At 41.0% G+C, this 20,189-nt stretch overlaps 3 protein-coding genes across 3 annotated transcripts; 2 read left to right on the forward strand and 1 right to left on the reverse strand.

The window, feature by feature from the left end:
- Positions 1–3,001: 3,001 nt before the first annotated feature.
- LOC115663036 (peroxidase 5-like) lies at positions 3,002–4,519 on the forward strand. Its single transcript, XM_030585089.2, has 2 exons — positions 3,002–3,220; positions 3,752–4,519. The coding sequence occupies exons 1-2, from the start codon at positions 3,002–3,004 to the stop codon at positions 4,517–4,519; spliced, it is 987 nt and encodes a 328-aa protein (XP_030440949.2).
- A 1,351-nt stretch (positions 4,520–5,870) lies between these two features.
- Positions 5,871–7,193, reverse strand: LOC115676227 (peroxidase 5-like). Its single transcript, XM_030599106.2, has 2 exons — positions 6,978–7,193; positions 5,871–6,644 (listed from the first exon to the last, which is right to left on the reverse strand). The coding sequence occupies exons 1-2, from the start codon at positions 7,191–7,193 to the stop codon at positions 5,871–5,873; spliced, it is 990 nt and encodes a 329-aa protein (XP_030454966.2).
- Positions 7,194–12,355: 5,162 nt separating this feature from the next.
- LOC130137361 (polyubiquitin 11-like) lies at positions 12,356–16,666 on the forward strand. Its single transcript, XM_056308280.1, has 2 exons — positions 12,356–12,896; positions 15,909–16,666. Exons 1-2 carry the CDS (start codon positions 12,434–12,436, stop codon positions 16,484–16,486), a joined length of 1,041 nt encoding a protein of 346 aa, XP_056164255.1. The 5' UTR covers positions 12,356–12,433; the 3' UTR covers positions 16,487–16,666.
- The last annotated feature ends 3,523 nt before the right edge of the window (positions 16,667–20,189 follow it).

A 20,189-nucleotide genomic window follows, 5' to 3' on the forward strand; every position in this document is an offset into this window, starting at 1 on the left:
ATATCTCTATGGATTTTGTGTTAGGATTGCCTAGGTCTAAGCATGGCAAGGATTCTATTTTTGTGGTTGTTGATCGATTTTCAAAGATGGCTCATTTTATACCTTGTCATAAATCTGATGATGCATCGAATGTTGCTGAATTGTTCTTTCGTGAGGTTGTGCGTTTGCATGGCATGCCTAGGTCCATTGTTTCTGATCGAGATACTAAATTTCTAAGCTACTTTTGGAAGACATTGTGGAAGAAGTTAGGTACACAACTTTTATTCTCTACTACTTGTCATCCACAAACTGATGGTCAAACTGAAGTAGTTAATAGGACTTTAGGGACATTATTGCGTGCTATCATTAAAAAGAACATTAAGTCTTGGGAAGATTGTTTACCGCATGTTGAGTTTGCTTATAATAGGAGCGTGCATTCTGCTACTAAATTCACACCGTTTGAGGTTGTCTATGGTTTTAATCCCTTAACTCCGTTAGATTTAACCCCTTTGCCTGTTGCTGAGCGTGTGGATTTAGATGGTGCTAAGAAAGCTGAATTTGTGAAGACTTTGCATGAGAAGACACGGCTGAATATTGAGCTTAAGACAGAGCAGTATGCAAAGCAAGCCAACAAAGGGCGCAAGAAAGTAGTGTTTGAACCCGGTGATTGGGTTTGGGTTCATATGCGCACAGAGCGTTTTCCCAAACAGCGACGCTCTAAATTGCTACCGCGAGGGGATGGACCATTTATGGTGTTGGAAAAAGTCAACGATAATGCTTACAAGCTTGACCTTCCAGGTGAGTATGGTATTAGTGCTACTTTTTATGTTTCTGATTTGACTCTTTTTGATGCAGATGCTGATTTGAGGGCAAATCCTTTGCACGGGGGAGGGAATGATGTGGACATCGAACCCTATCGAGGAGGAGGTGCTAGGGACCCGTTATTCTATCCGCTAGGCCCGATCACTCGAGCGAGAGCGAAGGAATTCAAACAAGCTGTCGGTATCATGGTTCAAGATATTTGGAATGGAGACAATCTGGATTCGAGACTTGAAGATTCTGAAGCTTCTTGGCGCAACATGATTACTCTTGGTCCAGCGAATTCCGAAGGAGCTTAGAATTGACGAACACCGAATTGGCTCAAATTTGGATGGACGCTTGGAAACGGGCCGCTGATCAATACTCACTACTTTAGTAGTGATTGATGACGTTTTTTAGCGATTTGGAGTCGTTTAGATGAACTTTTAGGCCTTTTTCCATTTTTGGACGAATTTTAGCAATTAAGGTTATTTTTGTAATTTTAATCCTAGTAGGATTAGGATTAGGGTTAGCACCCTATATAAGGTTGCTTATAGATTTCTAAGAGGAGAGACATAATTTTTTTTATAGAGAGAAGTTTTCTTCTTGAGTTCTTTTGAGGACTAGATCTTATCAAGGCTCCCTTGTGGCGATCGAATTAAACTTATCGAGCAAGATCGCGAATTCTCTTGTTCGTGGCGTTATAGCGTGGATTGGTTGACACAGGTTCGTCAACAGGTCGCGTTCATACCGATATTACCAATCACAGATTCGATTGGGGGTTGAGGTCAGCAATTCGTAACTCATAGATCTTCGTAGAACGATCATCTTCCGCACAGATTCATATCAGGACAACACCTAAAGTTGGGGGTTTTTTAGGGAATTAGGCCAAATTCTCAATATCAAAGATAGAGGAGAATTCTTCACGAGCCCCCTCGTCTCACTATGGAAAGGCACCCTCATGACCGATTATAGTGCACAAGAATGGATATTAAACTTACTCATTTGCAATATCCTTAAGTTAACGAATCTCATATCTCTTGTTTAAGGGATGTATATAGCGTTACATATCTCCCTTCAATGTCTCACGTACTGGTTTGAACTGTCGGGTTCTTTAGCATACTTACTTCCGATCTACATCAAAGGGGAAAATTGTCCAAAAAGTTCTAAACTTATTACACTTTGGCCAATTTAGTCCCAAACCTTTTGACACTTTGCAAATTGAGTCCATCAAGTCAATTTTAACCGCAAGTTGCTAACGTGGATGTCGATGGTGCCACGTAGGATGGCAGACGCTAACGTTCACAATCTTATTTCTTCTTTTCTTTCCTTCTTCCTCTAGTTGGCAAGGTCGACCTCACCCAGCCATTGGTGAGGCTTGACCTCACCATCACTGGATAAGGTTGACCTCACCCTGCCACTGAGGGTTGACCATCACCATATCCGGTGAGGGCGAGCCTCGACCTCGCTCAGCGACAGCGAGATCAAGGCTCGCTGGAAAGAAGAAGAAGGAAAGAAAAAAGAAAGAAATGAAAAAGAAAAAAATTATAATATATAAATTATAAAAAATTATTTAAAAAAAATTATCGATGTTAGTGCCGTCCATCCTACGTGACACTTACGGCATCCATGTTTGTGATTTCTGGTTAAAATTAGCTTAATGGACTCAATTGGCAAAGTGTCAAAATGTTTATGATTCAATTGGCAAAATTAAAATATTTAGAACTGCATTGGAAAAAGTGTGATAGATTTATGACTTTTTGGACAATTTTCCTTACATTAAAGCTTCCAAAATATGTTCCTGTTGGATTTCGTGCTAACCTTACACTCCTCGGAGAGGCCACAACCTTAGGGAACAAAATGATTTAGAGGAAGAAATGAACGGGCAAAAAGGAATGCGAAGAACAAAAAACACATAAAAATAAAGATGTTTAAATGCAAATGGCATAAAACAAAACATCCGTTCTAAGAGTCTAAGACATGAAGCGTTCAAACGAGTGACAGCTTCTCCAACACGCGACTCTAGTTACAGCCATGCACGTTCATAGATGATACCATCATCCCCAAATAAAACCTAAGTCCACCCTTGTTCTCACGACTTTCCACACCACGCCTCCATATAAATGCCCAAGCCCAACACACTCACTCCACCTCCATCTCCAACAACACAAAATAAACTTCATATACTCATCGAATTCTCACTTTCCTTTAAGCAATAACGGCTATGGCTTCCATTCAAGCCCTAGTTGCTTCCTTCTTCCTAGTTCTTGCCGTATCTGCAACAGCTCAGCCTACGTCATCGTCCCTCTGGGTTGGATTCTACAAATATACATGTCCTTCTGCCGAAGCCATTGTCAGAGACACCGTTTACAAGGCCTTTTCCAGTGATCCAGGGTTGGCAGCTGATTTCGTCCGGATGATTTTCCACGACTGCTTCGTTAGGGTAATATGCTCGATATGAACATATCCATTGAAAGATTTGTGCTTAGTTTTTACTTGGTTATTCATTTTCTTGATTTTCAAATAATGTGTCGGTGCATACTCAAATATCAGTTAAAATACATAGTTGCCAATTTAACACAGAGATATTCTAGAGATGGTATGGTACACAAAACCAATCTCAGAGTACAAGAAATGCATGAAAACATATGTATTTTTAGTGATGTTTAGTGTAAAATCTTACCTTTCCACGGTTGCTATTTTTACAGTGAAATGAATCTAAAGAATGATTTCTCGATGCACATGCATAGGCAGCAATCCATCACTAAGTTGCGCTTAGTTGCATACCTTCCTTACTTGAGCAAAGCTAGGTTTACGAAGATTAGTATACAAAATTCGTATATTAAGCCAGAAAGTAGAAGGATTCCAAGTGAAAACTAAAACAAGTGGGTAATAATCATATCTAATTCGAGTCTATCACGTCATGAAGGATATCGTATTATCTGATTTGTTATCTCTTCCCCATTGGTTTTAGGGCTGTGATGCATCCATCCTCCTAAATTCAACCAAGGGAAACATTGCCGAAAGAGATAGCCCAGTGAACAACCCTAGTTTAGAAGGTTTCGATGTCATCGACCAAGTGAAAGCCCGGCTCGAAGCCGCATGCCCACAAACTGTCTCGTGTGCCGACATCATCGCATTTGCAGCCCGAGACAGCATCTTCAAGGCCGGCGGAATCTACTATGACATCCCCTCGGGCCGTCGTGACGGTCTCATCTCCCTCGCCTCCGAGGTGACCCAGAACCTTCCTCCCCCGAGCTTCACTGTGCCACAACTCATCGCCAACTTCGCCAGAAAAGGGTTCTCGGTGGACGAGATGGTGACCCTCTCGGGAGCACACTCCATCGGCGTCTCTCACTGCACGTCCTTCTCGAACCGTCTCTATTCGTTCAACGCGACGTACAAGCAAGACCCGTTGTTGGACCCTAAGTATGCGGCCTTCTTGAAGACCAAGTGTCCCCAGAGCAATTCCAAGACGAACCCGACGGTGGCGCTCGACAGCATCACGCCCAACATTCTGGACAACAAGTACTATCAACAACTAATGATTTCTCGTGGGTTGCTCTCTTCCGATGAGGCACTGTACACTAGCATGTTGACGAAAGGGATGGTGTTGAACAACGCAAAATACGGCTCCGTGTGGGGGGCTAAGTTCGCGAAGGCAATGGTGAAGCTGGGCTCGGTCGACGTGCTCACAGGTATGCAGGGCGAGATTCGGAAAGTTTGCAGCCTCGTGAATTGAGCGTACTAACCATGCTGATGCGTTGCTTTATGCTTTTCTTCGGCAAAAAGAGATCAGCGGTTGTTCTTCATTCCCCGCGCATTATTTGTTTCGATTCTTTCGTATGTCTTTGAGGTTTGGCAAACTTGTGTAGCTTATGTTGTGATGTTTCTTTTCCGGTTCGGTTTGAATTTGTAATGGATGTTTTGCATCCGAAGGGATGCAAATGCTTGAGTGAACTGAAAAATATGGAGCGGAGGAATTTGATTTGAAGGGTGTTCCAAGTGGATTATTTCTTTTAATTTTTCAGCTGGGGTTTCAGCCAAGAAAACAATTCCTGGGGAAACTTAGAAAAGAGAACACATATGCACCTATGACATTATTTGTTGAAAAACGTGCTCGTTGAATAGAATATGAAAATGCTAAATTGAACGCTTTAGGGGAAGCAAGCGAACTTTAACGCTTCAAGAGGTGACCGATGAAATCGATCAACTTGCTTGATAATTAAGGGAAAAACAAAAGCTTGAATTTTCAAAGGGTAAAATTAATTCTTCCGCTTTATACTATCTACGTTTGATCCGTATTAGCATCAACCACAAGAAGAAAGTTGAACGATTTTTATTGAACTTATTTAATTGGCCCACAATTTTTTTAATTAATGATTAGTTGTTTTTCATGATTGAATAGATAGTCTGCTCTTTGAAATAATTTTATACCTTTTGTGTAGTTGATGCTTACTTCATTGGTATGTACGAATTACTTCATTGGTATGTAAGAATTCGGACCTGAGTAGGTCCCTATAAAAGGCTCCATCTAGGTCCTCGTCCAGACCTCGCAATAATTATGATGTAAAACTTCCAAAGAGAACGGATGAGAATGGTGGAGACGCCAATTATTATATAGTGCACGTGTAGACGTTCATACTCTCCATCGACAGGAAAGCACGGGGCAAACCAGGTGGGAGGTGCTAATTATAGTGGGATTATCTGCAAATGTAGCCCTAGTTTAAGGATGAACAAGAATAAACCTTGTGTCTCGATTTCTTTTTCTTGCTTTGTGCTCTCTATTTTATTGTGTTTGTGTGCCTAATCCTAACAAAAATAATATATATTATTGTTTTGATCAGATCAAAGTGAGGACGAACACATTCGAAAGACTTGCATAGTAAGAGTTTCAATCAGATTTTTGCCAAATAAGAAAGACTTACATTCGAAAATCAAACGTTACAAAAAACTTTATATTTGGAAAATAACTTGAACAATTTAAAAGGACACGTCGAAACAAATAAAGTCAAGCCAAGAATAAATATTAAGGACGAGAAATCACTTTTCCAATCTCCATCCTGCAAAAATCAAAGCTCTCTGGCACGTCCTCAATTCACAACACTGCACAGCTTCCTGATCTCTCCTTGATTACCAGTGAGCACGTCGATCGAGCCCATCTTCACCATTGCGTTGGCGAACTTCATGCTCCAACCAAAGCCGTTCTTCACATTGTTCACGACCATCCCCGAAGTTGAGGGACTAGTGTACAACGTCTCGTCTGAAGTCAACAAGCCGCGGAGCTTCAACAACTGAAGGTAGTAGCTGTTGTCCAAAGTGTTGGCTGTGATGCTATCAAGTGGCACGGTCGGGTTTGCCTGGTTCGCATTGCTCGGTGGCGGGCACTTGGTCTTCAAATAAGCGGCGTACGCAGGGTCCAAGGAAGGATCTTGGGCGAAGGTGACGTTGAACGCGTAGAGGCGGCTTGAGAAGGAAGAGCAGTGGGAGACTCCGATCGAGTGCGCTCCTGAGAGGGTCACCATCTCATCCACCGAGAGCCCTTTCCTAGCGAAGTTGGCAATGAGCTGTTGGGCATTGAAGGTTGGCGGCGGGAGGTTCTGTGGAACTTCCGCGAGGCGAGAGACGCGGCCGTCGCGGCGGCCAGCAGGGACGTTGTAGTATATACCCCCAGTCTTGTGGGCACTGTCACGGGCGGCGAAAGCGATGATGTCAGCGCACGAGACGGTCATGGGGCACAAGGCTTCAAGCTGGGCCTTGGCCTGATCGATGATTTCAAACCCTCGGAGGCTAGGGTTGTTTGCGGGGTGATCTCTTTCTGCCGGGTTTCCTGGGGTTGATTTTAAGAGCACTGAAGCATCACAGCCCTGAGATAAGTCTAATGAGTCAGTGATAGTATAGTAATCACAAAACAACTATCAACTTACCTAAAAGCAAAAACCCATATTTGTTACTTGGGATAATATTTGAATGCTCGAACAAATACAAAGAAACTATAAGCCTCATTATAGCAAACTTGCATTTCCAATACATATTTTATGAGCCTTAGCAAATTCTCTTAGCACACCTTTAACATTTTCCTTCTGATCATTGCAAGTAGGAAGTAAAGGGAATTACTGAAAAGAGAAGAGCTGGAAATTTAAAGAAATCGAAATAAGTTGATCAAGCCTAAACTTTTGAGCATAAATACTTTGTCGTACCCTAACAAAGCAGTCGTGAAAATGCATGCGAACCAGACCGGCCGCCATCCCAGGGTTCCTCGAGACTGCATCGGACACGGTTTTGCTGATGATAAGTTCTGCCAACGGGCAAGTATATAGGTAGTATCCCACCTTTAGGGGTGGAGCCGCCATTGCAGAAACCGATACAAAGAGAATCAACGCGAGCGCATGAAACCCCGCCGCAATGGAAGCCATGTTGCCGTAGAGAGGCAAAGTTGAAAAAGAGAGAGATATGCAGAGATGATGAGAATCCATATAGCTCTGTGCAAGCATTTATAGATGAGATAATGGAGTGGGTGTAAGCAAAAGGTTGATTGTTGTTGTTCCGAAGACAAAGGAACGTGTGGCGCTGCACTATGGAACACTACATGTTCTTCTTTTTTCGTTTATTTCTATAAAGAGATGCGATATATCTCTAAACAATATTAACATATAATTTTGTGACGAGATTAGGTTGAACAGTTCATATAGGAATAGTTCTCTCTTTGCTCCTTCCACGTTGTTTCCCTCCTTCCATTTGTAGTTTCTCTTTTTCATCTCTTTTTCCAGCTGACTTCCTTCCTAATTCTTCCATCGTTCTTGGATTTTTCTCGGAGGGTCAGCTTTTGCCAAGTCAGAAGTTAATGATATGAATTTGTCGAAAGATAAAGGTCAGGTGTTGAGAATGTGTTTAAGAAAACAACATGTCACAATTAACCGAATAATTAACTTTATAGGCATCGACACTCGACAGTGTCTATTCTATTTGGTCCATTTCATGTAAGAAATGGGTACACTTCTGTTTTAGTTTCATTTGTCCTGATAAGAGGGAGTAATCAATCCTTTGGGCTCGGCTAATATTCATGGATATAAATAAAATCTACCCCTTGCATGTGCATAATACTAGACTATATTTACAGGTTGGCAGGCCTACGTGATCAGATTATATTGAGTGAGGGATATTGTAATTCGAGCATCATTCAACTTTTTCGGCAGCTAATCCAAATGATATATACAATTTTGCAAGCTCTAACTTCACACAAGAAACCGGTGACTATCCAATGAGAAGAAGGGATGGATTTTGAAATTTCAAGAATATGATTAATGCTTCAAATTGGTGACTATTAATTTTTCATGCGTGAATGAGAGTACTTATGTAATTTATAATTGAAAGCATTAACAATCGAGATTTGTCGAAATAATAACAAGAACATTCTGTAATGTAATAGTATTGTCATAACTCTTACTCTATTTTTTTACATCATTTGGTTTTATAATGACACATGTAATGACTATGAGAGAAAATAGCATCAAAATTTTCAAATTGCCCTTAAAATCAGAATTAGAGGGGATATGATCATTATCATGTTCACAGTCAACCCTGATCCATTAGTTTTATACCCCATATAATATCAAATATATAAGATATCGTATCACATATTTACTTGTATTGTAATAATTTATTCTTGATTGTGACTAAAATATAAGGACATTACATGTGATAATACTATAATAGATAATTTATTATAGTAATTATCAATAGCCAATCAAGAATGTCACACCCCATTTATATAATCAAGACATTACAATTAACAAATATTTATAATATAATTTATGACTGTGATATAAATTTAATTGTATAACATCTCATTGTATTACATAAATACTATTCATTAGATTATTTACGCTATGATTAAAACAATAGTTATATAACATTTCAAGTATTCATCAATAGAATTAGTAATTCACGCTATCATTGTATCATGAGTAGTTTCATATTCGATTATGAGGATTTGGATAATCGTGCCTAATGTAAGCAATTATATGCTAATCATTGTATTGTGATTTCTTTCTAATATATGTATTACACCAATCGTGTAGTGATAATGTCAAAAAAATTGTAATTGGTGTTATCATAATTTCTATTATATATAATTAATACTGTAACATTGGTAGAGTGAGTAGGAGAAAATAGACGTGGATATCTTGGAAATAACTATTACGATCAAGTAATGATAGCTAAATGACTATTCACTTACGGTAATAGCAACTACAACGTAATTTCTGTGACAATCAAAGCTCCAGTGGCTATTACATGATCAAAGCTCGAATGGCTATTATATGCCCCCATATTATAGAAATCACGATGTAGTAGCTATTATTGTAAGTAAATACTACAACAGAAGCTATAACTGCAAGCAAACGCGTTCTAATTTTGGTACGAGTTGAGAAGGCTGTCATCAAATGACTAATGCAAGATTGCTGCCCACTATGCAATGAGAACATTTTTTTAGTAATTTGGAGCAACTTAAAATTGGTTGATGTGGGAACACAACCGTCGAAGCATCCACGTCTAGCTCCTTTTTACTTTGCTAATTATCATTATTGTCCTCGAGCAGCACGCGGGTCTTAAACAAGCTTAACAGGTATAAGGTACGGCAAATCACAACCTGGTCGAAGATCCGATACTTCTTCTTTTGTTAGGGTTATGAGGATGTGATTCAAATTTTATACTTAACAAAATCATTTGAGATCATATAGCAAAACGAAGCCCCTTCGCTGTCCCTCTATCTTCAACGTGCCCGTGCTGCATCGAGACTAGTTCAAAGTTTGAATAAGTTGTATTATTGTCAAGGAGATCCCAATCTTTTATTATCATTTGAGACGAAAGCGATAGTTCATTAATAAGATTTATTTTTCCTTAGTTTCTTCATTTTAGTATACAAGAGGCAATGATGCGAAACTGGCAAGTAAATTGTTGTGTCAAACGGAGGACTGTGTCATATTTTGTCATATCATTTTGGAAAATCACTTCTGCAAACTAATTTTGATCGGGTTTCCCACCTATCTCAAACTAAAACGGTCTTGAATGGATTTTGGATTTCTGGGGAAGCTTGGAATCCCATATGCAATAATTTGTTTTAGGTTGCGTTTGGTGCGGCATTTTAAATGAGTTTTGGATCTCTAAAAGCCTTGAGATAAGCACACCGAAAGTCTTAAAATTTGTCACGTTAATGCTTTAGAATCCTAAAACTTTCAAAAAATGCAATTAAGTCATAAAACTTGTGAAATTGATTTATGATTGATATACACTTATCCCAAAAGATTTTGAGTCAAAGCTAGCATTTTCAAAGTCCATTAAGCCAATGCAAATCTTACCTAGCCTAGGCTTAAAGTATTTCCATAATGCTAATGAACTTTTTTCTTCCGACTTTGACCTCATTAAACTTTCGAATTTCCAGTTTTACCCTCACCAATGTGCAACAGCAAGGTCAAATTTATCCGCCAGAGAGCTAAATCGGATGCCAACGAGCGAAATCTGGCATTGGTGGCCGTCGCCTGGGGTCCTTGACCTCATCTCGATTTCTCCGAGGTCATAATACCTCGAATTGGGGTCACTAGGGTCGCTCAACCTTAATGATGGTCGTCGGTGCTAGATCTGGCTCGCTGGCGTTCAACATGACCTCGGTGAGGGCCACTAATGCTAGATTTGGCTCACCGACGTTATTTTGGCCCCTGTTCAAGCCCTTCGCTTGAGCTGCCGGTTGCTAAGCTTCATTTTTTTTATTGAAAAAATATAACTAAATTCATTTATTAAGTGTAGTTTTTTCCAAACGCATTTAAACCAAAGTTGCTTCAATTACAATTTACGAAACACCTTCTATATTTCAAAAAAAAAACCATTTAACCTAAAGTTCTTTCCATTTCCCCAAAGGCTTTCCCTGCTCTAACAAACGCACCTTAGCCTTTCAACAAAAATTTTGGTTTTTAATTTTGCAAATCCTTAAACACAAAATCAATTATAATCTAGTGACCTTTTTAAAATAAAAATTACTATGGCTGATTTGAGGCAGGTTGTGGGTATCGACTATTTTTCTACCTAATTAGTTGACATGTAAAGATCTAACAAGAGTCAAGAAGAAAGTTCAATTATTGAACGATCCGAGGGACCCGAGAGACGTAGAGTTGCATTCTTCGTTCATGAAGATGCGAAAAATAACTCTATTTGCTCTAAATGATTGAAAAGATGCACTTCGATTGTATGACGCGAATTTGAAAATCTCATAGATGATGATGGCAAGTATAGGGCAAAATGTAAGTCGTGCGCACTAATTTATATGGCTAGCCGTGGGATAAAAATCTTTTTGCATCATTTAGCTATTTGTCCCAATCGAGAGCCAATGTTGATGATTCCATGGTACAATTGGACCAAGTTGTGTTTAGAGACATCCTAGCACTATCCATAATTAAACGTAAGTACACATACTTTTTTGTGGAACTTGAGGCTACTAAAAAGTTGCTTAGTTACCTCAACCTCAATGCAAAGAACAAATCAAGGAATACAACAATAAATGATGGGCTATAAGTTTATTAGAAAGAGACGGGAAATTTCAAAACAAATTTAGTGTCACTTTCGAGCCTAATATATTTGACTTCTGATCTATGGATTTCCGTCACAACCGATCATTATATGAATGTCAATGCCCATTACGTAAATGAGGATTGGGAATTGCATGCAAATCTTATGTTTCTTCTATGTGCTGCCTCCATATAGTGGTGCCATTCTACGGGAAAAATTGCTCACTTTGTCAAGAGAGAGTGGGGCACCGAGAGAAAGCTTTCCAATACTACATAAGATAATTTGGAAAAATACACCACTTATGTGGTCCTCTTTGCTATGTGATGGACAATTTTTTCATATGCCTTTTGGTGCAAATATATTGAAGACATGTCATCCGTGAACTTTTAATTTGTTCAATGTAGTTCATGAACATGTTTAATTTAGTCCCTGAACTATATAAAATGTTCAATGTTGTGCCTGAGATTGAATTAACGGAAGGACAACATTGAGCATTGAATTAAATTGAACACGTATAAAAAGTTTATGGATCACACTAAACAAATTAAAAGTTCAGGGACGACACTGCACATCAAGCCAAAGCTCAGGGACCACAATAAAAAAGCCGAAACTTCAAAGACCACATTGTACATTGAGTCAAAATTCGAAAAATTATTCGTGCCATCATCCCTTTTTTTATCTGTTATGAATCATACAGTTTATTCGAACTTTCGGCTCGATTAACCTCTATAACCGCGTGGAGACCCCAAGGTTACTTTTTGAATGGAGGAGTACTTAGGATGCAATTGTGCATGCAACAATGCGACTCTCGAGTTGGATGGGATGGATGCCATCATGTCATGGTCTCGAATACTACTTTGAGCGGATCAATGCACTACGGGCTTGTCCGGCCCATCTCGGTTCCGACGAGCCCATGGGCCCAATTATAACCCAACAAAGCCCAAGCCCCCAAAAAAAGCCCAAGCAACCAGCAAAGCCCACGTTGTCCTCCTCTCCATAAAAACCCTAACCCTAGCCGATTACCACCTCCATCGCATTCTCTCCCTCTTCCTCTCCCTCCCCCTCTCCCATCGCGGTCTGCATCGGGCCGGCGAAGATGCAGATCTTCGTGAAGACCCTGACGGGGAAGACGATCACCCTGGAGGTGGAGTCCTCCGACACCATCGACAACGTCAAGGCCAAGATCCAGGACAAGGAGGGCATCCCCCCCGACCAGCAGCGCCTCATCTTCGCCGGCAAGCAGCTCGAGGACGGCCGCACCCTCGCCGACTACAACATCCAGAAGGAGTCCACCCTCCACCTCGTCCTCCGCCTCCGCGGCGGCGCCAAGAAGCGGAAGAAGAAGACGTACACCAAGCCCAAGAAGATCAAGCACAAGAAGAAAAAGGTCAAGCTCGCCGTCCTCCAGTTCTACAAGGTCGACGACTCCGGCAAGGTCCAGCGCCTCCGGAAGGAGTGTCCGAACGGCGAGTGCGGCGCCGGCACCTTCATGGCCAACCACTTCGACCGACACTACTGCGGTAAGTGCGGCCTCACCTATGTCTACCAGAAGGCTGGCGGTGATTGAGATATAGAGATAGGAGATTGAGATAGAGAGTTCAATTAAGGATTATAGCCGTAATATCAGACTGATTTAGCTCATGATGCTTCCATTTTTGCGGTTCTCGGTGGTTGTGGAATTTGGGTGCCGATATTCAGCTTCTTGAATGACTCCTTGCGAATCATTTTGCTTTAGCTTTGACTGGCTCCTTTTGATCTCTGTTCTTTTGGACTTTGATTCTGATGCCTTGGTCAATGAACACTCTTCTGACCATTGTCATGAATGCTTTCTGGGATGTGCACTTGTTGGGTTGAGAAGATAAAGAGCTAGATTCATTCAAAATCCAATCTTGCGAGGCCGCAGTAGTGGCCCGATGATGCGATCGAATAGAGACCTTCACGGGCTGTCATGGCTGCTCCCTCCTCAATCGGTTGCTCTTAATAGACCTTTTTGTATCTCCGTCTGGGATATGAATGTGCTAAGATAATTTTTGGTTATCTTTCTCGGCTCTTCGTCTTTCGGCTTGTCGATTCGCACAATTGGATTTGGTTTCCTAGAAGTAATGGAGTTGATGTAATGGGTTTGTCTGGACAAGAAGCTCTAAACTATGTGCAGGCGGGTGTGTTTAGTCGAGACCGTGAATGGCGTTCCTTTCTGCTTTTATATCAGAAGGTTCTGGTTAGCAGCAGCAGTCAGTAATAGACCTCCTCTGAATATTTCTCCTTGATCGTGAGGTGATTGCCTAGTATTTTCCGCTAAAGTTGCTTCCATATGCGGTTTTTGTAGTTGTCATAGCTGCTATCGTCGATCGACAATATAATCTTAGCCCTCCTTTATCGTAAGCATCTTGCTCCTACGAATAGACCTCTGGATATTTCTCCTTGATCATGAGGCGATGGCCTAGTATATTTTGCTAAAATTGCTTCTGTCTGCGGCTTTCTAGTTCTCATAAGCTGCTGTCGTCATTTGACAATGTAATCTTAGCCCTTCTTTATCGTAAGCATCTTGCTCCTACGAATTAGCTCCTTTCCTAATGACCATCATCAGCCGCTTTCATGACTTCTCTCCATTTTTGGAGTCCACTGTCATTGGAATTCATCAGCTGCAGGTATCAATGCGGTTCTCCGGTTTAGAGCCTAAGCATCTCTCCCGCTTATGGCTGCCTTTTTATCGTATTAGTAATTCGTGGACTAAGTGTGTATCTCGACATTAGATGCGATGAAATCTGCACGAAGCTCTTGCACCTGGAACAGATTCTCTTCTCTGTTGCTTTAGGTTAGCTTTTGAGTTGAAAGGTTCTCTTGTATATGTGATTGATCTAATATCTTGATTTTCAGCGTTATGCTTGGTGCACCTGGCTTATCTTGATTTTCTACCTTGTCCTTTACTCTAGTGTCCTAGTAGCTTTAAACTTTGTTGTAATTAAAATGCATGTAAGAGGATCAACCGATACAATTAGCTCTGTCGAAATGTGGTACGATGATGAACAGGATTATAATGTTCCTCTTGTGTTCTCGCAAAAGCTGTACTTGGTCAGCACTGACGAGCATAGGCACTCCGACTACAATGGATGTCGATGGTCGATGAAGCAACCCACTTAGTCTATCGTGAGAAATTAAGAAATGGGTTGCTGAGATCATTTTGCTTCTTGAGGAGCAGCCGATTGATCGGTCGGTAAATCGGAATTTCTCGTGCCTCATTTTGCAAACTTCGGGAGTCGAGCGCACCCCGATACCATTCGGACAAATACCGAGAATACGCACTTTTCACATGATTGATCGATCGGCAGAGGAAAGTGCTGGTTTGCAAACTGGCGTAGTGGTAGGCAACTGCTTCATCCGACAGGACAAAATGAAAGGCTCATCGTCGAGGTTAGAAGCTAGGTTACGGGTGCCGAAACCTTTTGATAGTGTCGGGATCGCCTCCTTCGACCCTTGCGAAATCCTAAAGGAGCGCCAACATGAAACCTAGAATCCATCGCGATGTCGCGGTGGGGCTCTCTAGTTGTTCCTCTCCTTCCCTCTCTCTTCAACTGTCTGTGGCAACTCTCCAGTTCCAGAGGTTGGTTGTCCATTCTCCTACGCTATGTTTCGACAACGAATGTTGTCGTCTGATTCTCGTACTCATTCCTATTGGATGGATCCTCTCGTTGGCTCTGTTGTTTCGTCCACCTGTGGCCATTCCTTAAAACAAATCCAAATGCAGGGTTTGCTCACGAATCTCAAAGCAAATTGCATTCGCAGAGCTATCTTCAAAATTGCAACCCAGCTAGGTTTTCAATGCAATTGTTAATTCCGTGCGAAGGGTTTGCGATCGAAACGCTGACTCACGGCCCTGATTCTGGAGAAAGATGTAAAGATGTTGGAAGTTCTTGGGCTTCCGGGCGACGCCATTATGCGAAATATGTGGATACATTCGTGGCACTCATCGGCCATCCTATATCATGCAACTTTTACAGATCAAAAGTTACCAAGCACATGAATATCGGTAACTAAAAATCAGTCACAGAGTGGTAATCATTTTGTTCATTAAGGTCGATAGCCCTGGTGGATAGTTTTCGTGTTTCTGTAAGGTCTTACCAATTACATAGTCATCGGGAAAAATTAGTGATATATGTCTGATATGTTTTGGAGATATAAAATTAGGGGTAAGTGCATTGGAGTTCCAAAACTTGTCATAAAAGTGCAATTGAGTTCTAAAATTTTCAAAAAATGCAATTAAATTCTAAAATTGGTCGCAAAAATGTAATGGAGTCTTCAAACTTTCAAAAAGTGCAATCGAGTCCTACAAATTTTTCAAATTAGTCGAATCGAGTCCTTCCATCAATTGTAATTTTTTTTATAAAGTTTTAAGAATCGATTGCTCTTTCAATTACAGTTTTTTGAAAATTTTAGAATCAATTGCATTTACGTAACAATTTTGAGGGCACGACTAATGGTTTCATCCCTCCGAGCCCCCGTGGGGGCAGAAATGTAATTCCCCAATCCCAAGGCCCAAGCCCACGTTTCTCCTCGAAAACCCTAACGTACGCATCTTCCCTCCTCGTCCGACACAAACCCTAGCCGATCTTCCCCCCAACACAGGCCATCACCGTCTCTCCCTCTCTCTCTCTCTGGTGTCTGCATCGGGCCGGCGAAGATGCAGATCTTCGTGAAGACCCTGACGGGGAAGACGATCACCCTGGAGGTGGAGTCCTCCGACACCATCGACAACGTCAAGGCCAAGATCCAGGACAAGGAGGGCATCCCGCCCGACCAGCAGCGCCTCATCTTCGCCGGCAAGCAGCTCGAGGACGGCCGCACCCTCGCCGACTACAACATCCAGAAGGAGTCCACCCTCCACCTCGTCCTCCGCCTCCGCGGCGGCGCCAAGAAGCGGAAGAAGAAGACGTACACCAAGCCCAAGAAGATCAAGCACAAGAAGAAAAAGGTCAAGCTCGCCGTCCTCCAGTTCTATAAGGTCGACGACTCCGGCAAGGTGCAGCGCCTCCGGAAGGAGTGCCCGAACGGCGAGTGCGGCGCCGGCACCTTCATGGCCAACCACTTCGACCGCCACTACTGCGGTAAGTGCGGCCTCACCTATGTCTACCAGAAGGCTGGCGGTGATTGAGATATAGAGATAGAAGGTTCAATTATGGACTCTGTAGCGGTACTGGTTTTGGCTTATGTTGCTTTTGGATGTTGATTGTGGGATTTAAAGTTTGGATTTTGGAGCTCAAAGTTAACTTTTTGAGTGAAAATCGTTATGAAACATTTTGCTCTAAAGCTTAACTCGCTTCTCTCAATTGGAGTTTGGTTGAGATGACTTGATAAGTAGTGAATGTGCTTCTGATCATTGCCGCCATTGCTTTCTGCAATATCGGTCTTTCGAAGACTAGGAGCAAAGTGTATTCAATGTAATGGTTTTTGAGTGATTTGCGTTCGGTCATTGCCGATATGCGCCTCGATCGCTCGCTCTTGATAGTGGAAATTTGTAGCCTCCTTGAATGGAAATTTGGTTCGTCAATCGATTAGATTGAATGCTCCGAGTATATCTGGACTAGGTCTGGACTATGAACACCAGGTGTCATGTATGTGTTTGTCTCTGTTTCTCCTGTCTAGGATGGATCCTAACAGTCGTGTGTAATTTCTTTCCATGCTCCGTTCGTGAAATATGAACGATGCGAAAAATATTTTTGCTTATATTACTTGCAAAAATGAATTAATGAAAAATATTTTCATGGTTCACGAAAATGTTTAGACATCGGTTGTTGTTGATAATGAAACATTTTCAATTGGATAATTATTTCAAGCAACACAAGCGATCATTTTTTGGAAAATATCTTTCAAATCGTTCATTTCCCATGAAATAAATGGAGACTCAATCTCTCTTGGCTTTCATGAGGGGATTACCTAGTATAGTTCATCAAAGTTGCTTCATTTTAGATGGAGCTGTCTTAGTTGTTTGATAATAGGATTCAACACTTGTCTCTTGTGGGCATCTCTCTTGTATGAATCTGCTCTGGACTCTGGTTTTAGCAATCTTCGTTAATTAGATCTTACGAATTAGCTGTAAGAGACCATCAATAGCAAAATTCATCAGCTGCAGTTGATGATGTGTGGTGCTCTGGGGGCACTTGTTATTCTCCTGCCCGCAGCTGAGCAAATTTCGGTATTACATTGTGAATCTCTATTGCCATGAGACAGCAATGTCGGATTTCCAAGATGGCTGAACAGAAACCAAATGTATGATTAGTCTAATTCAATGATCTACATGCTTTTTTCGACATTAAATGTGGTCGAATCTTCAGTAAGCCCTTGCATCCAGAGTGCAAGAGCTTGTAGATTTTGTTTCTCATGTTGCTTTAAGCAGTTCATATTGCTCGCTTTAATAGATTTTTTCCTGTTCATGATCGACCAGATTTCTTCTTCTTTGGCAGTATACTTAGTGCAGTAGGCAATTTTTTAGCTTGAGAATTGGTCAGATTTAGTCAGGTTGTGGCTCTCTTGTGGCTGCTAAGAATTGCACAGGTTGTGTTACATACTTTGTAGTGTAGGAGGGTAGTGCTCATGGAATTTCCTAAGGTACGATAATATAAATGTTGGGCCAAATACAAAAAGAACTTCCACGTTTTACTGCCGCGACAAATTTTAACGTGACCCTTCACAAAGAAAAGCACAACCTTTTACCATCATGACAAATTTAACACGACATTTCAAAGCATAGAGAAAACTGCTATGTCTTTTACCACTGTGACCAAACTAATGTCCTTTGATATTCGGTCAATTCTCAAGGTTATCTTGTCTACGTGTCGGTCCACTTGACTCTCATTGCGTTGTCAACTAGTATTACCCCATTCTCCACCCCTCAAATATAGTCCGCTTCAATCTTAATATCAATTTCATGGTGTCTCCTCAACAACGAGATCACATTGTCTTCTCTAAACATGCGTAAAATATTCTCTAGGTAAAATAGGTCCCCATAGATTTTCTCATAATCTCGGATAAAGGTTCGGACCTTCCGATCATGGACGAAATATTGTGCTGTTTTCATCACATAGGCCGAAGCTTGTGCATTTCTTATGGTAAGTTTGAAAGGTCATGTTAAATTTGTATCAACGGTAAAAGTTTGGGCTTGGGCTTTTCTCTTCTTCTTTTTTTCTCTTCGGCAGTTGGCTCAAGTGTTGTATTGTAGAAATGTACTAAGTTTTCAGAGGCAATCTCTATACCTGTCAATGAGCGCCCAATCCGACATTATGGTTTGGATCTAAACTTTAGCACAGTTTTCGTCCATCGAGATTGACATAGTTTTAGTCATCCAGACTGCTTTTGACATAATTGAGGCAAGGGGATCATGCTTTTAATCTTAACTAAGCAAGTGCAAAACTTCATACATAAAATGTGTGTGTTTATTTTACCTAGTTTTGTCGGAAGAAGATCCCTCTTGATAGAGTGACACGAGTCGTTCGTTTGAAATCAAGATGAATGTATTGCAATGTCATTTGATTGCTTCAGATATATGGGGGCTTTCTAAGATCCCCAAGCCAACCAAAACAAGTGCAAAATGGCTTTGATAGCAAACTGATGGATTCATCAATAACGTAGAACAGAACACAACAAGAACGAATCGTTGCTAAAGAGTTATTTCATCTCAAAAGAGGGTGACGTAAGGTGACGCAATTCATCCTTTACAAAAAAATTCGACCAATGACAATTTACTATGATGAAATGGGCCGAAACCTTTAGTAGAGATGCCAATTCAATTCTAAACCTTTCAATTGTGTCAATTAATTATAAATTTTTCAACTATGTCAATTTAGTCCTAAACTTTTTGACGATTTGCCAATAAAATTTTAAACCTTTTGATGATTTTTCAATATAGTCCTTCCGACCAAATATCCAAATAATAGGTTTATAACTAAATGGCACAAAGAAAGGTTTAGGGCTAAATTGGTAAATCGTCAAAATGTTTATAATCGATTGTGAATACATTCTCATTATTATTATTATTATTATTATTTATTGAAAAAACACTTCGATCGCAATACATTCTGGATCATTCTCATTATTGAATAATGATAGAGCAAAGAAATTTGCTTTGTTGTAATAGATAAATAACCGAGCACTATGCTGAGATAAAATTGCTTCTTGACGATAAGTCGATTGATCAGTCGACAAATGGGTGTTGCTCGTACCTCATTTTGCAATCGTCGAGAAGTAATTGCGCCCCAATACTGTTAGGGCAAATATCGAGAACTTTGCTTTCACAGAACTAACACACGTGACGCAATCGGGAGAGGGAATTAAGTTCTGGATTGCAGGTGGCATGGCCGTACGCAACTGCTTCCAGATAAGGAGACGTGGTGTAATAATCGAAGCCAAGGTGGTTAGGTGTCACGGTCTCTAAATCTGACAGGCTCTGAAACTATCGCCCTTGTGTTGCTAGATCACAGGCTCTGCGGCATTGCTTGTGTGCAAAGGAGCACAAGGAGGAAACCTAGGAAACCTAGAATGCGTTGTGAAATTGCCATAGCTCTCTCTAGTTATTCTTCTCCTACTCTCTTCTACTGTCTGTGAAATTCAAGTTTGTGTGGGCATTTGAAGGGACTGGGCTTCTATATTCGTCGCTATTTGAACAACGATTGGTTGTCTGATTCTAGTGTTCATCATCCTATTGGATGGATCTTCCTTCTGGGTTGTATTCTTTTGTTCTCTACTTGTTTGGCCATTGTTTACCAACCCTCCCACGCAGGACTTGCCTCATCCATTTGTTAAATTATTTTCGAAGTCATTGCAATTGACAGAAACTATCTGCACCTTGCAAACAGGCAAGA

Source organism: Syzygium oleosum, unplaced genomic scaffold (genome assembly GCF_021117445.2).
Source record: "Syzygium oleosum isolate NSW1041296 unplaced genomic scaffold, Sole_v2.1 Sole_v2.01, whole genome shotgun sequence".
NCBI lineage: Eukaryota > Viridiplantae > Streptophyta > Magnoliopsida > Myrtales > Myrtaceae > Syzygium > Syzygium oleosum.

Excerpts from the sequence above, each read along its gene's own strand:
- LOC115676227 (XM_030599106.2), bottom strand. The coding sequence starts at position 7,193 with ATGGCTTCCATTGCGGCGGGGTTTCATGCGCTCGCGTTGATTCTCTTT. Across the intron at positions 6,645-6,977 it reads TTCACGACTGCTTTGTTAGG|GGCTGTGATGCTTCAGTGCT; the intron begins GTACGACAAAGT and ends GACTTATCTCAG.
- LOC130137361 (XM_056308280.1), top strand. The coding sequence starts at position 12,434 with ATGCAGATCTTCGTGAAGACCCTGACGGGGAAGACGATCACCCTGGAG. Across the intron at positions 12,897-15,908 it reads TGTCTACCAGAAGGCTGGCG|ATCTTCCCTCCTCGTCCGAC; the intron begins GTGATTGAGATA and ends CCTAACGTACGC.
- LOC115663036 (XM_030585089.2), top strand. The coding sequence starts at position 3,002 with ATGGCTTCCATTCAAGCCCTAGTTGCTTCCTTCTTCCTAGTTCTTGCC. Across the intron at positions 3,221-3,751 it reads TCCACGACTGCTTCGTTAGG|GGCTGTGATGCATCCATCCT; the intron begins GTAATATGCTCG and ends CATTGGTTTTAG.